Source organism: Pseudoliparis swirei, chromosome 9 (genome assembly GCF_029220125.1).
Source record: "Pseudoliparis swirei isolate HS2019 ecotype Mariana Trench chromosome 9, NWPU_hadal_v1, whole genome shotgun sequence".
NCBI classification, from domain to species: Eukaryota; Metazoa; Chordata; class Actinopteri; order Perciformes; family Liparidae; genus Pseudoliparis; species Pseudoliparis swirei.
In genome coordinates, this window is record NC_079396.1 from 4,620,341 (window position 1) to 4,636,553 (window position 16,213).

Here is a 16,213-nt window from a genome sequence, read left to right on the forward strand (position 1 = left end):
TGAGTCTTCCGAATCACAAATCTGCTTTTACAAGGTTGTTGACTGAGTAATTGATCGCTGGTCGGAGTGGGAAGCCTCTAAATGTGTTTATTACCGCCATACTTTGGACTGAGGTCCACATGTCTGTCCACACACACTGTGGCTGTCAGTTTTATTCGCCCCGTGGATCTCCGCGAAATCAAAACGTGTCGAATTCAAAACAGAGCAATTTTTGAAATTGGCTACATATGTTGTATATCTGTGTCCAGGTTCTTGTGAATGTATTATCTAATAGTTGATTTTGACTGCTGATGTTCTAGGAATGCCTATATACTAAAAAGGCTTGGATGATCAAGTAAGATCAGCAGTTTTTAACAACATAAGAGTGTCTGTTCATGAGGTTTACATCACCCCCCCCCCCCCCCCCCCCAAGTTGTTTATATTCTGGATAACCGCACCACGCTTTGGACACAGCAGAGTGGCGGGTAGCGACGCATGTGGTTGGACGAGGTTGTGCTCTGTGGGGAATTTCTATATTTTATTTTTTTCACCGCCTACCTCTGTGTATGTGTAATGCCCTCCCCCCCCCCACACCCCTCCCCTCCGTGAGATCCAGTTGAAACTGGAAATTTCTGGCCAGTGCTGGCTGCCTGCCCACTCCCACAGGCCAGCCTCCGTCAGCAGCACTTCCGGAAGGGTCTGAGCACAGGAGGAGAGAAAGTGAGAGAGAGAGAGAGAGAGAGAGAGAGAGAGAGAGAGAGAAACAAACCAGCAGAGGGCCTTGGAAGCTGAGACATGATGGGAACGGTTGGGGGGTAAAAAGGCGACCAAGGCGTCCATGAATTTGCCAGTGATGCAAATCCATCTTTCTTTATACTGATAACCAGATGATGACAATAGTTTGGGGAGAAAGAAAGTGCATCGCATGAGCTATTGTGCCCCTGCATCACTATATATAGATTACATCTGGAATGTGTGCGTACCTGTTCAATACAATAAGTGGTCTAATCCTCCTTCCTTTTCACCTCGGATTGGATAAAACATTTTGTCACCTTTTTTAAATCACAAAAATGACATTTTAACTACTGTTCTTGTCATTGAAGTAGAGAGCTTTCAACACATATATATTATTATTATCGAATGATTTTTCAGAGCCAGAGTATTTTGCAGTTGCAAAATATTGTGTATACATATTACCTTGTAGAAATGTATGTTTTATTGAGGTACAAATATCACTAATTGGTAGGGATAATATCTCTCTCTCTCATTTATATATGTATGTATGTGTGTATGTATGTGTATATATATATATATGTGTATGCATGTATGTATGTGTATGCATGTATGTGTGTATATATATGTATGTGTATGTATATATATATGTTTGTATATATATATGTATATATATATATGTGTATTTATATATATACATACATATATGTGTGTATTTATTTATCTGTATATATCTGTATGTGTGTGTGTGTATATATATATAGAAATTATATATATTTATATATGTATGTGTGTGTATATATATATACACTACCGTTCAAAAGTTTGGGGTCACTTAGAAATGTCTTTATTTTTCAAAGAAAAGCACTGTTTTTTCAATAAAGATAACATTAATCAAAAATACACACTATACATTGTTAATGTGGTAAATGACTATTCTAGGTGGAAACGTCTGGTTTCTAATGAAATATCTCCAGAGGTGTATAGAGGCCCATTTCCATCAACTATCACTCCAGTGTTCTAATGGTACATTGTGTTTGCTAATCGCCTTAGAAGACTAATATCTGATGAGAAAACCCTTGTGCAATTATGTTAGCACAGCTGAAAACAGTTATGCTGGTGATATAAGCTATACAACTGGCCTTCCTTTGAGCTTGAAGTTTGAAGAACAAAATTAATACTTCAAATATTAATCATTATTTCTAACCTTGTCAATGTCTTGACTATATTTTCTATTCAATTTTCAATTCATTTGATAAATAAAAGTGAGTTTTCATGGAAGACACGAAATTGTCTGGATGACCCCAAACTTTTGAACGGTAGTGTATATATATGTATTTATTTATGTATACATGTATATGTATGCATGTGTGTATATATATATGTATATAAATATGTATGTATGTGTATGTGTGTGTATATATATATATATGTTTTTATATATATATATATATATATATGCAAAGGCTACAGCCAGTTCCAGTAACTCAGAATGACAGACAGTGAATCTTGCAACAACTCCTAAGTCTGTGTCTCTCTTTTGCTCCAGTGATTCTAGCAGTAGTTCAAGTGATGACTCCCCGGCACGTTCAGTGCAATCTGCTGCTGTTCAAGCACCCTCAGCACTTCCTTTATCCTCCCTTGACAAGGATGAACCACGTAAAAGCTTCGGCATCAAGGTCCAAAATCTTCCTGTTCGCTCCACAGGTTAGTTCCAAGGAACTCCTACGGGGTTACAACAAATAGTAGTGCATTGTATTTCTGTTTATCCCTTCAAATAATGACACATTTTATGAAAGATAAAATGCTATATTTTCAATAAACGTACTAATAAATCATTTGACTGGTTTACCACAGATACGAGCCTGAAGGATGGTTTGTTCCATGAATTTAAGAAACATGGAAAAGTCACATCTGTCCAAATCCACGGAGCTTCGGAGGAGCGCTATGGGCTCGTTTTTTTCCGTCAGCAAGAGGACCAAGAAAAAGCCCTCGGAGCATCAAAGGGGAAGCTTTTTTTTGGCATGCAAATTGAGGTCACAGCCTGGAATGGCCCCGGTAAGTTGTGATCTTTAACTCTATTGCAGCAAAAACAATGATAGACAAAAGTGCTCAAGGTTCAAATGATGACTTTTTGCTGTATTTCTTTCAGAGACTGAAAGTGAGAATGAGTTTCGGCCCTTGGATGAGAGGATAGACGAGTTTCATCCAAAGGCCACGCGGACATTATTTATTGGAAACCTGGAGAAGTCCACCGCTTACCATGACCTGCTTAACATCTTTCAACGCTTTGGAGAAATAGTGGTAGGTTAATGCTGTGAAGGGGTTGGGGAATATCTCATTATGGGCAATGTTTACCATGCTGTGTAGTTTGAGATGACAATGCTTAATAAAAGCCTTTTTCTGTTTTCCTTATTGTGCAAAGGACATTGACATTAAGAAGGTGAATGGAGCCCCACAGTATGCCTTTCTACAATACTGCGACATTGCCAGTGTCTGCAAAGCTATAAAGAAGATGGATGGAGAGTACCTGGGTAACAATAGATTAAAGGTGAGATTTATCACGTTAATTAAATTTAGAATCTTGCCTTAACTACCACATGCTGGTCTCTTTCACGACGGTGCTCGTATTATTTATGAGCTCGATTTATATAAACTGTTCTTTGATGTTGCATCAAATATTTACAATCTTTTTTTTGTATCCTTCCTTTATTCAGCTGGGCTTTGGAAAGAGTATGCCAACAACGTGTGTTTGGTTGGATGGATTGGCTTCAAACACAACTGAGCAGTTTCTTACTCGTCATTTCTGCCGCTATGGACATGTTGTCAAGGTAAGTGTGTTTCCCCCCCTTACCGTTGCTTATTGTTTACTTTCTGGCAACATGAGACTCTATTTCCCTTTGTCTTGCGCAGGTTGTATTTGACCGAATGAAAGGAATGGCACTTATCCTGTATAACAACATCGAATATGCACAAGCCGCTGTCAAAGACACAAAAGGATGGAAGATAGGGGGCAGTAAAATCAAGGTAAGTGAAGGCAAAAACAAGTTGCTCTTTAATTTTGCTCTGTAATGTTTTCATTTTCTAAATTCCTGACGTTCCTTTTTTTCAGGTGGATTTTGCCAATCAGGAAAGTCAGATGGCATTTTATCGTTCAATGCAGGCATCTGGGCAGGACATCCGAGACTTATATGACCTGCTCTCTGAAAGAAGGTTTGTGTAGTTTCCATAAAGAACACTAACGTTGGAAACATACTGTCAAAATACTGTTAAACATTATCAATGCCAAAGTTTGAGAAATTGATATCTTGGTTTTTGGGTTTATTTCTTGGTAGGGATGATCGGCGAACTCAATATGAGTTTCAAGCAGAAAGACAGTATTATGAAAATGTACGAACGCCAGGAACATATACGGAGGATCCACGTCGCAAATACCCTGCCAGAAGTCGGGAGTTCTACACCGAATGGGACCCATATCAGGCAGATTACTATGATCCACAATACTTTGAAGACCCCCGGGAATATCGAGAATACAGAGCTGACCCTTATGAGCAGGACATTCGCAAATACAGCTATTTGCAACGGGAACGCGAACGAGAGAGGGAGCGCTTTGAAACGGATCGTGGGCGTGATCACGGCCGGAGGACCATTGAGCGTAGCCAAAGCCCATCTCACGTTGCCGCTCGTCGTCCTGCCAGCCCGACTGCATCCCCTGCGCTCTCTGAGAGGATACCGAGTGATACAGATCGACGTATTTGTTGCCGATCTTCTGAAAGAAGTGGTAGCTGTAGTTCAATCTCCCCGCCCAGGTTTGAAAAACTTGAAAAGGTACGCACCGAAAGGTACAATAAGACGGAGAAACTTGAGAACGAGCGAGTCTTTGAAGTCGAACGACCGAATTTGGTTGAAAAGGAGAAGTGGGCTGGACGTAAAGATCGAGGGGACAAAGACAAAAGTGAGAAACAGAGGCTTAAGAAGCTAAAAGTGGCATCACCCATTATCCAAGCATGTGAGACGGAACCTGAACCTGAACCTGCTCTTGAAAAAGATGTTAGCCCCGAATCAGTCCTTCGAAGCAAAAGCACTAAAGTTCCGAGGGACGGCTTTAGTAAAGGAAGGTTAGATCTTCTGCCGTGTGTTGTGCAATTAACACGTGTGAAAGAAAAAGAAGGAAAATTGATTGGACAATCTGTCCAAGAAAAACCAAACCTGAGGGGTGGGAGTGACAGTCCTAGATTGGCATCACCTCCAGTTGACCAGAGGAGTCCCCCATTCTGCCCGGAACCATCCAAAAGTGATATTTCTAAGCATGTTAAAGTGCCCAGAGACAAAAATATGCACAGTTTAGTGGAGGTTATTGACAAGGATGGTAAAATTAAATCCAAAAAACATGGGAAATCTGAAATGGGATTTGACAGTAGTATTTCTGTAGATATTGACCGTTTGGCAGCGAGGAAAAGGCGCTTTGAAGACTCTGGAAAAACTGCTAGACAGAAGAGAACGAGTGAGGAGGATGTTGTTAAACCTGGAATTCACAAACTATGGAACAATGCTAAAGAGACAGACTTGGATAAGAATCTTTCGATAAAAGGGATGCATAAAAAGGAGCACCACAAGGATAAATGTGTCCGGGTGGTTTCAGTTATCAGTCCTAAAGATGGACGGGACTGTGAAGTCCACTCTGTCGGCTTTTCTCTGGAGCAGCAGTCACGGCTAGGGGAGCTGCCTGAAGACCCTACCAATCAGTTGGACTCTCTCGACCTAAAAATGGATTTAGCAGGATCAAAGAGTGAAAATGGCTCCAATCTCACAAAGATGTTGGATGACGGCAGCTTTAATTTGGATAGATTAAGAGAACAGAAACCGGTTTTGTCTGAAAATGAACAGGGGAAATGTAGGGACTCAAATGACACGGATGAACATAATGTGCACATTGATCAGAACATTTGCACAAAACAAATTGAACCGAGTAGCTGGCTCCGACCCAAGCTTGACGATCCTGATAATTTAGTCAAGTTTGAAAACCCAGTGAGTATTGAGACTCATGACTTTGGAAAGGATTATATCATGCATGACGTTTCAAAATCAATTCAGGACATGGTCAATGACGACTTGTCTAACAGTAAAAGAAAGAAAGTTGAGAATTTGGGCTTTGAAATAGTCACCGTAAAAAGAGAGCGCAACTTTCCAAGTTCCCAAAAGTTGAACGATGACATTTACCAGAGTATAACACCCTCAATAGGAGATGGTCACTTTTGTGCCAATGAAGAAGATGAAACTGCACAGATTTCTGTATCGGTCATAAACAAAGACAAAAAATCTCAAACAAAAGACGAGAAATGTTCACACACCGAGTCATTGACAAACAGTTTGGGACTGACACATTTTCAGTCTTCTGACACTGAGCTCCCAAAGCTTAAGACTACCTTGCTAGGCTGTGATGAGGAGTTGATGCACCGATGGGAAAGAAGGATAAAGTCTGATTCACTTCGAATGGATATGACTTTTCCCAGTGATATTGCAAAACGTGAAACCATCCGCAAACGCCTTGGCCAAGATTTGGAACCTGGGGAAGTGCAGTCTGATTCAGATGAGGACGGAGAAAACAAACACATCTCTCCCAAATCCAGTAGTTCCTTGTCTTTTATCCTTGGGGAACGTGATGAGAGGATGACAGACCTGAAGCTTTCAGGCTCATTGGAAAAGAATAAGTTTTATTCTTTTGCATTAGATAAAACTATAACTCCTGATACCAAAGCACTCCTTGAAAGAGCAAAGACACTGTATTCCTCCAGGGAAGATAATTGGTCCTTTCTCCCCTCACGTTTTCCGACCTCCCACAGCGGTTCGGATAAGGACAAGGTAGAGCTAGCACCTCGGCCTATTCCTTCTTGGTATATGAAAAAAAAGAAGATTCGTACTGACTCTGTTGAAAAGCTGCAAGATAAAAAGGAGGACCTTAAGCCACAGGACCAAGAACGACAAAATCTGTTTGCTTCTCGCTTCCTGCACAGCTCAATCTTTGAACAGGATACCCGCCGTTTGCAACATCTTGAACGTAAAGACCAAGCTTTAGAAACTCGAGTTAGTAATAAGCCTTTTGCTAAGCCAGGTGCTACTGAGGCACAGCCTGAATCTGGAGTAGGGGACATGCCACAAGAGCCCATAGTGCTTTTCCATAGTCGTTTTTTGGAGCTTCAACAACAAAAGGACAAAGACCATACCCCACCGGATTTTGAGAATGATTTGATAGTGGTAGAGATTAAAAGAGAAGAAGGGCAGAATAGTGATAACGTGCTGTCTGATAAGGAATCTGAGCCAGTACAGAAGGTTGAACATAAATCAGCTAGCCCCCCATTAACCATGTCAGCTTCCCCATTTGCTTTTGCCCCAAAAGAAAAGTCTTTACCAGAAAAGAAAGAATGTTTAACTCCACCCTCAGATCCACCTGTGTCATTTGTCAAAGAAGAAAAAGTGGAGCCAGTTTTTGAGCTATCGCCATCATATTCTTTTTCTCAGGAAGACTTTAAACCAGGTGCTCCTAAGCTAACCATAACCCTTCCAGAGAAGGAAATGGAAACAAAAGCGGAGTTAATTGAACCCAAAGCAAACATTGGAGATAGTTTGGCGGGGGTACACAATCCTCTTGTGGAAAATAAGTCTCACACTTTCAGTGCTTCCCTCAGTGGTTTATTGAGGGAGAGTGCAGAACTCACATACTCTGACTATCTAAAGATTGAGGAAAAAACTGAAATTAATAAGATGGAGCCTAAAATAGAAAATCAGGAATCAAAACACTCTGAGGAATCTCAGAAAATGGAGACAGATCGTGAGGCAACTATGCCAGAACTAGAAGCCGAAATAATACCATTACCAAATCGCAGACAACCCAAGAGTAAAAGGGCAAAACCACTGTCAGTATTACGTATTGCCCAACCGTCCCAAATTGTTGCCGCTGAAAAACCTGCAACACGAAAGAGTGAACGGATTGACAGAGAGAAACTCAAAAGGGCCTCATCTCCTCGGGCAGAAGCACCAAAAGCTTCTGTTGAGTGCAAAGCCACATCCAAGTCACCAATTCATGCATCAGATTCAGAGCAAAACCTTGAGTCTAATTTGATCCATGGTAGAACACGTCGCAGGAATGTAAGATCAGTCTATGCCACACTCCATGAAGATGACCCAGCTGGCAAAGAGGTGGTTGAGCCAGCACGCTCCATGCGCAAACGTGGTGCAGATAAAGAACCAATACAGCAGGATGTTCCAATTCCACATACCAACGCAAGGCGAGGACGCCCACCTAAAAGAGGTATCAAGCGAGGTGAAGATGCATCGCCAGTTAAGGGGGTTCAGAAAATGATTGAGGAAAGCACAGAGGTCAAAGAGACCACGACTAATGTAGAGGTTATGAAAGCCACTCTAAAGGTACAACAGACACAACTAATATATCCTGCTCCAGTAAACAAGAAAGGAGGTAGAATAGACAAACAGTCTAGGAGCCCTTCAGAGATGGCTGAACAAGATGATCCTTCAAGTCACGATGAGTCAGAACTTGATCCTAAAGCTGATTCGGAACTGTTTGTGAAGCTATCAGAAAAGGTGGAAAACCAAAGCTCACAATTGCACAAGAGGGAAAAAGACTTAACCGATTATGGTGGAAAGAAATCTACTGATGGGGATATTGAAAAATTAGACATCACCTCCTCTGAGAAGAGACAACAGCCTGAAAAGAATGTTAAAATGAAAACACCAAGGCTGAAAAGAAATACCAAGCAAGTCACTGACGATAAATCACTTAGCTTAAAAAATCTTGAGATCCGTGTAAGTGTTGATGATGTAAAAGGTTTACTACGTTCAGGGGATAATGAGCTTGAGTCATTTGAAGTTCCCACTATTACACAAACTAAAACAGTAGTCAAAGAGAACGAGGAAACAAATAGTATAGGCTTTCTAAAAGAATGTGAAGACCTTGACACAGAGGATCAGGAAGACAACCTATCAGAGCCTGAACTCCCTGCTAATCCGGCAACTCTCTTAGCACGACAGATGGAACTAGAGCAGGCAGTTGAAAATATTGCCAAATTTACAGTTGAACAACTTCCTCGACCATATAAGGCACCACCTTCAGAGCCACCTATCATATTGCCTCCAGTCATCGTAGAGCCAGAAGCTGAGGTTGAGGAGAAGCGACCTTATCCTGCAAGTGAAACTGAACTTGCAGCCGCTATCGATTCCATTACAGCTGAAGAAACATGTGCAGAGACAGAAGGTTTCACAGCTCCTCCTACTTACACTGGTCGTATCCCTACACCTGAATCATTGTCCTCTTCCTCTTCCAATGAAATTATGGATCCTGAAACACACATGGTGATCAACAATATTCTTGCTGCAGACTCAGATAATGGTACCATGACACCGACCCCAAAGGGGCTAATTGCGCAGACTAAGGCAGCTAAAAATGCCTCTCTACTTGAAACATCCAAGAAAACCAGTAGAGTTAGAGCCAAAACTCTGAAGAAGACAAGAAGTCGCAAAGGTGCAGTTAATAAGAAAGGCGATACTGCTGAAGAGGTTTCACAACCAGAGCCCTCCCCAGTTAAGTTACCAGAGTCAATCCCAAAAGATTCAGAAACCAAAAATTCAAAAGCAGCCACTGTTACAGCTGGGGCTACTGCAGTAGCTTCTGTGGTCACTGCCGTTGCAACTTGTAGACGTGATGTTACAAGTGCTATAACGGTAGACACGCCCAAAGAGGCAGAACAGCCTGAAGTTGAACAGCGTGTACCCAAAGAATCTGCCTTTCATTCAGGCACAAGCAACATCTCAAGTAGTAAAAAGCAATCCCGAGCAGAGGAGCCATCTACCCCTACTCTTGCACCTGCCCGCACACAACCTGTATCTCACTTCAGTGTACCCCTGATGCGGCCTGCCAAAATTAAACTTTTGCCAGACTGGCCTCCTAGAACTGAAGATAGTAGAATCTATGTTGCTCCTTCGTGTCATGTTACAGTGGTAACTCCTTCCCCACCACAGTCAATTGCACGTGGAACGCCTTCAATAAATCCCCCAATGCCACCTGACACAAAAGCCTCAGATGTTGACCCTAGTTCTAGTACCTTACGAAAAATCCTAATGGAACCTAAATATGTTTCTGCACCAAACAGCAATTCTATACCTACCACTATGGTGACGTCTGTGCTGTCAGATCCTTCACGGATGTCGGAGAATGAAAATCCCTCTGACATAGTGGGTTCAAGACAGTTACACCCTGAAGAGAGACCACATTTACCACCCCTGCCCATACACCACAAACCATTTCCACTGACAGAGTCACAACAGAACTGCGGAGAGAAGATCCAGCATACAGTTATTTCCCCGGTTACCTCAGTAATAAGTCGAATTCCAATGCCTTATGATACAGAGGAAACTCCAAGAATTTCTCTAAGCAACCGCAACACTGGCCTGTCTATCCCCAAGCAAAAATGTAGGTCGAACTCGAATGAGAATAATCGCTACCATGGCATGGATATTATAGAAGATACGACAAGAGGGCGCTCTGTTGTTGAGACGACTCCCTACAGTACAGGCACCAGTCCTGGCCTTAGGGTCAATACATCAGAGGGTGTTGTTGTTTTGAGTTATTCCGGTCAGAAAACCGAAGGACCTCATAGGATGAGAGCCAAAATTAGTCAAATTCCTCAAGCGAGTGCTGGTGATATCGAATTTCAGCAATCTGTTGTCAAATCTACAATAAAACAAGACCCACTCATCACATCATCCCAGTCCGCTACCCCAAAAGTAACCCCAACTCCCACAGTTTATGGGCACACAGGGGTTCTCTTGACAAATACGTCTTATAACTCTCAACCTATCATATCCAGTATGAAGCAGGAGGTTATTGGGTGTGACAAATCTGAAGCCCCGTATCACACAACGTCTCAAGGTGGCGTTGTAAAGATGTACCAACAGCCAGTTAGTTCTCCTCAAGTCTTGATGTACAACCACGCTGTGATACAGCAGCAGCATGGCAATAGAGGACTGGGGTCTGAACCTCTACCCAAAAAGATGGACATTAATAAAGCTGTTCAGCAGTCTAACCTTAGCCCAGTCATGAGTCCACACCACCCATCACTGTCTGGAACCCGCATGAGCCCCAGCCCTACCATACCAACTGATCGTTCAGCTCTACACCTAAAGCAAGAACCCCATTCCCCACGAACAGCCGTTCACTCCCCTTCCCACTTCGTCAAAGCCTGTCCCCCAAGCAGTTCTCCTCGAGGCACTTCGGTCGTTCCAGGTCACGGCGTACCACCAATATCTACATATCATTCTGGAATGCATCACCCTCACTCGGAGCAATCCTCCGTCATAATTCAACCTCACAGTGTCACCCATGAAGCCAGAATGAACATCCCACCAATGTCTGGGATAAACTATGGAAGACGAGGTGACTCCCTGTCCTCTTCCCACCCAGGGCCTCCACAGCGCTCAAACACGCCCCAGCCTAACGTCATTCGAGATTTGGTACTGCAGTCCCATTCAAGTCCGCAGCGTTCCGTATCGGGTAGCGGTGGCAGCAGTGCAAGTGAAGAAGACGCCAGACATTTTAACCAAGCCCCGAGTAGAACTTCTGTACCCCAGCTCCAATCAGATGTAAGGATGATTCACAGTGATCACAGAGGGCTCCACCCCAGCATACGCATGGACCAGTACAGAGACATGCACCAACGCATCCTCATGCACCAGCAACTGGGAGAACAGGCCACTGTCGAGGCAAGACAGTCACGCACCTCAGAGACTGGAACGTCTTCAAGCAACATCTCTGGCCCTTCAAAGAGTCCTATCGTGGGAAAGACCATTGACCTTTCTGCAAAAGAATCTATCAAACCACCAGAAGGAAAGCTGATACATCCACCCTCCAACGAAAGTAGAATCAGGGGAGTCCATGCATCTTCTCCCGTCCTGGTGTCTCCTCACCCACTTGGGGTTCAGCTGATACATCCAGTGGGTGCTGGCTCTTTTCCTGTATGTCGGGACATGCGGGGCTTTCCATCCCAGTTTCCAGGGCATCAATCATCGGGACACAACCTGGCTAACCAAGGCATGACATCTTCACAGGTCACTTGATATGCTTTTGTTATTTACATATTGCAAATATTTCAGCATTCTATGATAATTGCATTTCATTGATCCTATTCATATACACATAAAAATATGCATTACTTTTTTCATTTTGTATTTCCTTAACCAGGTCTCTCCGGAGCCTGAACTGGGTCACAGAGGTAAAATGTCTCAGTCACATGTGGGAGGAAGTGGTTCCAAACCTGAGAGTTCCCATCTCCGCCATTCTACCTCTACGGAACTCTCGCACATTTCCAGAATATCCCGGGATACAGTCTCCCCCTCGTACCAGTCTCCAATGTCGTCCCCTATGAGTCTTACTCATAAACCAGATCTATCTCTACAGAAAGGCCCTACAGCCTTCTTGCCATCACCTATGCCAGCATTACCCCCATCAAGTTCGCTGCACTCACGACATGATGCTAAGTTGGAACATTCGGGACATCGTTCCGTTAACATGGTTCAACTTTTAACGGTAGGAAGACCGATTGACCACCATTGTCATCATGTACGGAATATGTTTTCAAAACTATACCAAAGAGGAAATAGTTTCAAACCCCTTTTTGTTGTTGTTGTTGTACAGAAATATCCTATTGTATGGCAAGGCCTGTTGGCACTGAAGAACGACCAGGCTGCCGTCCAGTTGCACTTTGTTTCTGGCAATACCATCCTGGCCCAGCGCTCCCTGCCGCCCACAGAGGGAGGTCCGCTCCTACGTATTGTCCAGAGGATGAGGCTTGAGGCTTCCCAGTTGGACAGTGTGGCACGCAGGATGACTGTGAGTGTTTTGGTTTTTACTACTTCTGCTATGTTGGGTGCTCAAGTTTGGATCAACATATGAACGGATTTTTCAGTTTATAACCTGATTAACACTCTGTGGGATGTGCTTTTATGTTTACATTTATGAAAAAGACTTATCATTCATGGCAGGTGGAGAATGACTACTGTTTGCTACTGGCTCTACCCTGTGGTAGAGACCAAGAAGATGTCCTTGGTCAAACCCAGGCTTTGAAAAGTGGCTTCATCACCTACCTCCAAGCCAAACAGGCAGCCGGCATTATTAATGTGCCCAACCCTGGCTCTAATCAGGTCTGTTTAATTTTTTTTAAAATAATTGTGCCTGTGTTTCAAATTCATCAAGGTCATGTCTAATCATGTATTTTTCCTTTTTTGATTCACAGCCAGCTTATGTGGTACAGATTTTCCCACCGTGTGAATTCTCGGAGAGCCACCTCTCGCGCCTAGCCCCGGACCTTCTCAACAGCATCTCGAGCATTTCCCCTCACCTCATGATTGTCATCGCCTCCGTTTAATTCCTTTCATCTTTCCTGAACAAAGCCAACACCAGCCCATTTTGACTTGTCCAGTTTATTAAACTGGAATTGCCTCATTTTTTTATTTATAAATTTGACTTTAAAAGATATATAATTTAGCATGCACTCACCTTTTCTCCACCAAGTCCTTAAGTCCTTCAATGACAAAAAACTTTACCTCTACAGAAAAGGATCTGAAGGGTCGAACTGGATTTTTGATGATCATTTCTGATTTATCATTAAATTTTTGCCATTTTTAGAGGTGTTGTGCAGCCTTTCCTAATTCATAGTACCTACAAAGCTATGGATTGAGGCATTCCTATGGGATATTTTTTACCTTCATAAAAGTGATTGTGAGAATTTTTTTAAAGACAAACAATATGGGAAGTCATTGCACTATGTTAAGGAAAAAATGGTGAACTCTGTACAGATGTTGAGTATAAAATGCTAAATGTTATGGAATTACTCTTGTGATCAGCCATGCTTGTGCAGGATAAAAAATAAATGCCTGGAAAATGATCAAAGATCATTTCAGCCTGATCAGTCATACTGCTTTTGCTCCTTCAATATCAGCCAACTTCTACATCATTTCCGGACTCGACTCTCCATCCCGAAGTGTTCCCTACCCCAGGAACTCAAGAGGGCACGTTTAGAGTTGTACAGTTACACTCAATGCCTCAACAGGGGACTATATAAAGAATATTTAATTTGTTTATTTTTGTTTGCATCTTCTTTAAGCCTAAGGGTATTGTGGACAGTTGTGAAACTGTAAATATTATAAATATTTAAAGACTGAAGCAATGTGGAGAGACCAAGTGAATTATTTTACAAGACTGATCATCAAATGTAAAATTTCTTTTTTCTTTCTATTTTTTGTTCTCTTTCCTTTGGACAGGGGCAAGAAGGGGAAAGGTGGGCAGGATCTATCGATGATCCAGTAGTGATATTCAAGAAAAATTATTTTTAGAAAATTGATTCTGTGCCAAAATGTCTTTTGCAAACGCTCTACACACGCAATGTATCTAAAACTAAAATTGATCAGAACCTATTTTCATATGTGACTTTGTATTTTGCCACTCAGAGGGCTGACTTGATTCCTTTTCTTTTTTTGGTATTGTCCATCAACCCAACTCTGTTACTACAGTGCTTTTACATTATGAAGTCGTATCCTCATTTTGAAGGAACCATTGTATTGTAGGGGTTGCATTTCTGTTAGTACTCCTGTTCTCCTTCTCCCTGAGGTGGTCCTCTACTGCCCCCTCCTGTCTGAGAATCACCTCGCATATTAAGGACTGCATCCTGAGGTCATATAAGCCATGACTTCATAACAAATGTGCTATAGCATGCTTTATTTTCAAATCTTAAAGGGTAAACAGAAATCATAAGTAAAGAATGTGACTTAAACTTGACATCATGCCGCTATTGGATGTGTTGATCATCTGTCTCCATCCCTCCCCTTAACTGTGTTGAGCCAAGCTGTACATACTAATGTCCGTATCTGTGCTCCTGTGTATTTGTTCCCTCTTCATAATTGTCTGTCTTCAGGGTCCTTATGTTTGTTGAAAGCAGTCTGAAAGACGGGAGATGAGGTGTGTGTGTGTGTGTGTGTGTGTGTGTGAGTGTGTGTGAAACCGATGCTGAAAGTAAAACCATGCTCGTCAGTTTTGTGTTGTAAATATTTCTAAGACTGCAAGCTGAGTACTCTCATGGTTATGTTGAAGGCACTTATAATTTTTTATAAACAAATGAGAAGAAAAAAAAAAAAACTTAAAACGGTGATTAGTATGAAAACTGTCTTTTGATCAATCTTCATTTTGAGTGTATTTTGCTGCTCCTCCATGAGGACATTTTAGACTGTAAAATAAATGATTGTTTAACTTACTTATGAAGATCATTAAATGGTCTGCCACTCTTGCTTTGTGTTTTTGTGACCTTGCCTCTAAAGTTATTTCGAAGACAATGACTGGTAAAGAAAGATTTATCCAAAAGTCTAGGCTGTAGTATAAAAATAGAAGAATGTGATCTGAAAGCTAATCGGTTAATTTTTTCTGGAAGCCTCAAGTTGTGCAACAGTTTAAATAGTGAAAATACTTGCACATCAGAGTCGGCGCTGCAGTCCATTCAGCAGTCAGAAGATGTCAGTGTTTGCCTCAGTGCTCCGACACAGAAGTCAATTGTTATTTCAATTCACTGAGAACATTCTTTGTTCTTTGAAATTTGGGCCCTGCCTTCATTTTAATAGGACAGCATGTTCCCTGGAGCTTCGTATCTTCAAATTTGAATGTGTCGAAGGTAACTATTTGCTTTTTGAAGCAGAGAACCTTTGATGGACGTAAATCTGGTCGGATCCAGAGGGAATTGTGGAGGATCTTTCATGGCCGCCTTAGTCAAGGTGTATTCTACTTTAAGTATTAGGATGCATGGGCTTGCACTTCAACTGTGTTACATTTTTAATAGAATTGACATTAAAAAAAAAATCTGTAAAGAGAACAGGTGTGCAGAAAAGAAAATAGTACCAGCATTCCGGATGATCGAACTCGAGCGCATTCAAATATTTATAAAATGCCAAATCATGAATGTTAATGACGAATTATAAAACTGTTCTCGCTGTCCACCTTTTCCAGTGGTATTTAAATGTCTATACGAAGCAAGACGAACGAGCAGCGTGGCTGTCAGAGCGATAGTTATGGACTCAACCCTGAGGGCATGCAGCTCCATGGGATCCGGAATTTTAAAACCCTGGCTTTGAAAATTAGGCTTTCTGGCTGCACCGGTCAAATTCAAGAGTACACTCGAGGGCAGATTCCCCAGCGTGGGGTGGGGGGGTGGGGGTGGACGAGGCCTTCGGGGATTTCGTGGTGATTGGAATTCTATTTGGATACATTTGGTGGTCAAGGGTGCATGATCTTTCCCTTTTTTGTATTCCTGAGAGTGCAATTCATCCCAATCTAATGCAGGCGACCCATGAGAGACACTAACTTACTGTATTTAGTTTGAAGACAAAACTTCCCAATATTAGTTCCAACAGAGCGACTGCGGGTCAGCGGTTCAATTCCCGCCCTAGTCGA

The 16,213-nt window shown here is 42.2% G+C and overlaps 1 protein-coding gene across 2 annotated transcripts in view; it reads left to right on the plus strand.

Moving 5' to 3' along the window:
- Positions 1–15,059, plus strand: part of spen (spen family transcriptional repressor) — a 29,028-nt gene extending 13,969 nt beyond the window's left edge. The window contains exons 4-15 of one of the 2 annotated variants that reach the window (XM_056423246.1): positions 2,261–2,418; positions 2,569–2,769; positions 2,864–3,015; positions 3,137–3,262; positions 3,429–3,542; positions 3,625–3,738; positions 3,824–3,924; positions 4,047–11,829; positions 11,963–12,307; positions 12,416–12,610; positions 12,763–12,921; positions 13,014–15,059. In XM_056423246.1, the coding sequence (XP_056279221.1) occupies positions 2,261–2,418; positions 2,569–2,769; positions 2,864–3,015; positions 3,137–3,262; positions 3,429–3,542; positions 3,625–3,738; positions 3,824–3,924; positions 4,047–11,829; positions 11,963–12,307; positions 12,416–12,610; positions 12,763–12,921; positions 13,014–13,145 (9,580 nt within the window). In that variant the 3' untranslated portion in view covers positions 13,146–15,059. The remainder of the gene's footprint in view (positions 1–2,260; positions 2,419–2,568; positions 2,770–2,863; positions 3,016–3,136; positions 3,263–3,428; positions 3,543–3,624; positions 3,739–3,823; positions 3,925–4,046; positions 11,830–11,962; positions 12,308–12,415; positions 12,611–12,762; positions 12,922–13,013) is intronic. The other variant, XM_056423247.1, reaches the window with a different exon arrangement.
- Positions 15,060–16,213: the final 1,154 nt, after the last annotated feature.